At 35.9% G+C, this 6,001-nt stretch overlaps 1 protein-coding gene across 1 annotated transcript; it reads left to right on the top strand.

Moving 5' to 3' along the window:
- Positions 1–4,266: 4,266 nt before the first annotated feature.
- Positions 4,267–4,731, top strand: LOC133331308 (uncharacterized; the record flags this gene model as incomplete). Its single annotated transcript, XM_061539706.1, has 1 exon — positions 4,267–4,731. A coding segment is annotated over exon 1 (465 nt), but the record flags the coding sequence as incomplete, so codon positions are not given.
- Between the last annotated feature and the right edge of the window lie 1,270 nt (positions 4,732–6,001).

The raw sequence follows: 6,001 nt of genomic DNA, 5'->3' as shown, positions 1-6,001 counted from the left end.
GATACAACTCATGGTTCATTAAACGGCGATATTCAGCGTCGACGCAGTTTGGCCCATAGATATTTTGGAGAATTTTCCATGCTTCAGATCCATACGGGTAGTATCAGTGTCTTGTTGCTTACTTAGATCATAGTTGCATCTGTTGGCAACACTATTCTTTTTTTGTTAATTGCTCGAAGCTGTTCCACTATTGGTCCAAGTCTACTGGACGTATTGCGTGTTGATTCCATCAGCTTGGTCATCTCGCCATTTACTGCCAGTCCCACTTTGGCAGACTCCTTATCAATTCGTTCAAATCTGTCGTTGACGTTGGCGAGTTTAGTGTGCCATTTCTGTTCACATTAGCATCTCGTATGACCTTTACAAGCAGGATGATAAAAAGATCACACGACAAACTGTCACCTTGTCTCAATCCTCGTTCGGTATGTAAGGATCCGAGAGGTTATTTCCGACTTTAACGGCTGATGCCGAACTCAGACATTACATTAAACACCTTTGAGCGGATTAGCCTGTCGAATGCGGCTTTATAGTCGACGAATAGGTGAAGTGTGTCGATGTGTTTTCGTGGGTCTTTTCAAGGATTTGGTATGGTCCAATAATGTCATCGCCCATAGGCTTCACTTCACATCGCACTTTATATGCGTTGGGAACCGTTTACAGAAAGCTGGATTCAAATAGATGCTCGATGTTTGGGTGCCACACCAATTGGGCTAGGCCACCAGAAACATCGGGAAGTTTTAAGGCATTTCAAGTGAAACTCTTGAAGATATAGCCGATTTATTGTGTCAGCATCAAGTGACGGCTGAAGGGCTTCTCAAACTTGGTATGTTTTTTGCAAGACTTCTATGAGAGAGAGGCATATTTATGTATATATACATATATATAAAAAAAAGATGCACTTCAAAATATTTGAATTGTATATAAATTTGAAAATAATGCGGTCATTCAACTTAAAAATGAAATTCCTAAGTTTTTATAACCAAATAAAGCATTCATATTATAATATAATAATGTATGTATGCATATGTGCATTTGCTTGTATTTCCTTTGTGTACAATTTGTTTGACAATAGCTGTGCATTCATATTCATACATAGTATGTATGTGTGTATATTGTGTGGGATCTAATAAATACATTTTTGAACCATTATAAACAGAATGCATCAACACAATATTCGTTTTGTCTCCAAAATGAAGGTCAGGTGTACAATGATATGTTTAAATTAAAATTAATTATGCATTTGTATATATTTGTTAGCAGACATATTTTTATTATTTGTATCATGTTTGTTGTTTGTGATTAAAAATACTTGAATAGCAGCTTAATATAATTATAATTATTCTTATTTTATACTATATATGGTTAATTGACCAAAGCAATAGAATACAGCGACAAACAATTGCCAAAAATTCGAATTATGAAGAAAGCTAGGTGAGTGGTTGACATGCCAAATTGATTAACTGCAGAATTTGAATAATTGTCACACATTTCATCCAATTCGGATTTTAAATGTGACCTGTACTTTGTTTTCAAAAGTAAATGGACAGATGGGCGGGTATGTATATCGAGCCCTATTCGCCAAAAAAAAAAAATGTAACCCTCAAATTTGAAATTTTACAGGAGAAGTTTTGTTTTAAATAAATTCAGATTTAATAAAGCTATTATTTTGAAATTTAGTACTATAGTATAAAACAAAACTTGTTTTTGGTGAATATGGTCCGATATATTGACCATTCAGATTTATTTTAATACTTCAACGAATATTTATTAAGCCATCTAAGCTTAAATTACTTCTTGAAAACATATTCTTTAAAAAAACCATACGAATAAATACTCTATCAAAAGCCCGTGCTACTTTCAATACTAAAAGAAATTGATCGTTGAAAAAATATTCTTCAAATCCATGAACAAATATTAATTGATAATATCAAGGCATTTTTATACCCTTCACCACACTGCGGTACAGGGTATTATGTCTTTGTGCATATGTTTGTAACAGGCAAAAGGAAACGAGATAGACACATGGTTCCTTTTGAGAATATGCATGGAATCACTTTCTGAGTCGATTTACGCATGTCTGTCCGTCCATGTATTTTTGTAAACAAAGTACAGGTCGCATTTATAATCCGATTTGAATGAAATTTGGCACAAGTCACTTATTTGACCCTGGGACGAGCCCTATTGAAATTGGAGGAAATCGGTTCAGATTTAGATATAGCCCCTATCAGGGACGTACGCAGGGGGGCGGCCCTGGGGGCCCGGAGTGTGTGCTAAGTTTCGTAAAAATCGGTTCAGATTTAGATATAGCTCCCATATATATTTTCGTCCAATTTAAGTAAATGGTGCACTTAAGATCCATAGCTAGGCCGATTGATACAACGTACTCAAATTAATATAAATTAATCGCTGGGAAGTTTCCTTGAAATCGGTTCAGATATAGATATAGCATAGCTTCCATATATAATTTTTACTTATTCATTATACCCTACACAACTATGTTGTCAGGGTATTATAGCTTTGTGCAGCCCCCAATGTTTGTAACGCCGCGACATATTGGTCCTAGACCCACCTTTAAGTATACCGATCGACATATATCGACTAGCTGAGTCGATCTAGACATGTGTGTCCGTCCGTCCGTCTGTCCATTATAATTTGTAAACACGATGCAGGCCACAGTTATGGACCAATCTTCACGAAATTTGGCATGTAGAATGGGTTCTGGTCAATGAAGACCCCTATTGTTTTTGGAAAAGATCTGTTAATATTTAGGGGATGGAATGAACCAAAAACTTTATTTTTTCGGTTTTTCTGGTCGCTCCAGAGGCCGCAATTATGGCCCAAACACCGGAAATTTTTGCATGGAGCCAAAGAATAAGCATGCCTGTTTCGATAAAGATCGGTCAATATTTAGCGGGTCAAATGGACCCTGACTTTTGTGTGAAAAATGACAAAATTTGTATCCTATAGCGTATAGATTTACCACTGAAGGACATAGACCTGAGAAGTTGATAGTATATCCATGAGGAGTGGTTGACCTTTAAACTGATACCAATTTTACTGTCGTATGTACTCGGTTGTGGGTGTTACACTTAAATGTTTACAGGTGCTTACGTACTCAGATATTATTTAGTAGCCCATCACCACAGTAGAGGGCGGAAATATGGAAATATAGCGCTCATCGCTTTCACTAGTATCGAGGTATGGTCAAGGACAACGCCTATAATTTTCGTGATGATAATTTTCGGTGATGATGGAATAATGTGGACCGATAACGTTTTTTTCGAGTCGATCTACAGGCCACAATTGAAAGCCGAACATCACAAAACAACCCACGTTGAAGGGAATCTGGACAAGTAATTATAAGGACTGTACTGAATATTAGTAATATTTGTGGACCTCTGGTGGGTCATGAGGATGCATACATTGCGAAATATTGCCCAAGCTCAGAATGTGGTACCACAGAAAGTTAGATGTTCGTGGAAGTTGTGTAGGGTATCATATGGCCGGCCCCCTCCGACTATACTGCTCCGCTCACTGGTTTTAGAATACATATGTAGAATATTCCAAAGTGGTGAAGGGTATCATATAGTCGGCCCAGTCCGACTTTACTATTTTCCTTACTGGTTTTAATTTACCATTATGTTAGTTCTAGAAAATATTTTTTTTTATTTTTTTATTTAAAACTCCATGTGTTTTATAATCTTTGATAATCGTATCGTCGACATAATTACCCTCCACATAAAATCTTCCATATCTACATGTAATATAGAGACACAAAACATTTATCATTCAATTTTACATTTTTCTCTTATTGGAATTAATCATTTTGGCATTGCGACGCATTCATGATACAGCGCAATAGCAAATCATAATTTGCGCAATGTTCTTAAACAAAATCTATATCAAGTCTCAGTAGCTTTTCGAACGTTGCGCTTAAATATTCAACGCGGACAAAAAACAACAAACAATCAATTTAAAATACTAAAACCGAACAACAACAATACCAAAATGGTTCAAAATTCAAATGGTGATACGCAGCATAAAGAACAAAATAACAACAACAATGGCGACTTTCCAGATAAACCGGAATGGTTAACACCAGAATTGTTTAGTGATTTCTTAAAAAATGATTATCCAAATTATACAAAAATTACCAACTTTGATGTTAAGCGGGCAGTGGCTGCAGGTGAAAATTTTATGACCACCTTATTAAGAATACATTTAGAAGTTGAATTGCCCTGACTGAGCACCAAATCCACATCCTATATGGTGAAAATAAAACCCAACACTCAACAAATGGAAAATATGATCAAAGAATGGCAAATATTTGAAAAGGAGCAGGCAACCTATTCCAATATATACCCAATTGAAGAATTCTATTCGAATGTGGGGAAGACTGTGCGGTTTGCTCCAAAATTACTGGAATTGAAAAATGCCACCCATAACGATTATTTACTTATTATGGAAGATTTACGTTTGCATGATTTTAAAAATGCCAATCGGCATTTGGGTCTTGATATCGCACACACAAAGGCAGTACTTGAAAAATTGGCACAATTTCATGCTGCATCAGCACGTTATGTTGAATCGGTGGAGGAATTCCCCAAAATGTACGACCAGTGTGTGGTGGCGGAGAAGGATGAGTTTGTAGAACATCGTCTGAATGCTGGAAAAACCTTTAGAGATAATATGCATTTGTATGGTGATTTGGAATATTTACGAGAGAAATTGGTGAGTGGAAATTATTGACCTATATGGAAAAGCCTAATTAGAATAAAAATTATATCAGAGTAGAACTGAAAATTTGCATATTACGATATTTAGAAGTTTTCAGCAGAAGTGGTGAACAAATGATTATTATTGGTCTATTTTTGGACATAGCTCCCATAGCTCCCGCTAGATTTTGAATGTCCATAGCCAATTCCCAAAGTATGCGCCCATTTTAAATATTACCTTCGCATTTTAAGAATTTTTATTGTTCTAGCTTTATTTTTCAAGCGATGTGGTTATACGGACCTATTTTAGGGAGGATAAAATACCAATAGGCAGAATTTATTTTAATATTGGAGGATATTTTGCGTAGGGTAAACATGAACCTTGAACAACATGATGGGGTTTTTATCATCTGTAAAATTTTGTACAGCGTACTAAATTAGGTCCAGTTTGATGTATCCCAAGTTTTGATAGAATCGGTTCAGATTAAGATAAAGATCCTGTATATAGTCTCGTCCGATTTTATGTAAATGGAACACCATACTGCCAATATTGGCCGGATTGAGACAAAGTTTTGCACAGAGTAGTGAATTAGGTTCTTATTGATATATGCGAAGTTTTGATAGATCCGGATAAAGATAAAGTTCCTGTATATAGTTTCGTCCGATTTTATGTAAATGGGACACCAACTGTCAATATTGGTCCGATTGAGCCAACATTTTGCGCAGAGTACTGAGTTAGATCCAGATATATGTGTGTGAAGTTTTGTTGAAATCGGTTCGGATTTAGATATAGCTCCCATATATAGTTCCGTCCAATTTTATGTAAATTGTACAATTGTGCACAGCGTAATTGGAGCTGATTAAGACACTTGAAGTTTTGTTGAAATCGGTTCATATTTAGATATAGCCTCCATACATAGTTTTGTCCGATTTTATGTAAATGGTTCATCGATCGAGTTAAATTTTGGGCAGCGTACTGTATTGCAGCATACAATATGGTGGATGCCATGATTGCTCGAATACTTCCTGATTTAGTTATAGCTTCCATACATAATAAGGCTCGATTTCATACAAATGGTACACCAAAGAACCCAAGTCAGCCCGATTGACATGAAATTTTTAATAGACTTCGGAATGGTATGTGTAAGGGTTGTTTTAAATTAGTTCAAATAGTTATGTTGTTCACACATTTCATTTCGTCCAATTCCATTTCAATGGTCCTCCAAAGATGCTATGTCTGTTCTATATACAGGATATTGTACCAGTACACATGAGCATCTCTTGTA

This window comes from Musca vetustissima, unplaced genomic scaffold, assembly GCF_032173495.1.
Source record: "Musca vetustissima isolate MV318-11 ecotype Yass unplaced genomic scaffold, APGP_CSIRO_Mvet_v1 utg51635, whole genome shotgun sequence".
In the NCBI taxonomy this organism is placed as follows: domain Eukaryota; kingdom Metazoa; phylum Arthropoda; class Insecta; order Diptera; family Muscidae; genus Musca; species Musca vetustissima.
This window is presented reverse-complemented; position numbering and strand designations above follow the sequence as displayed.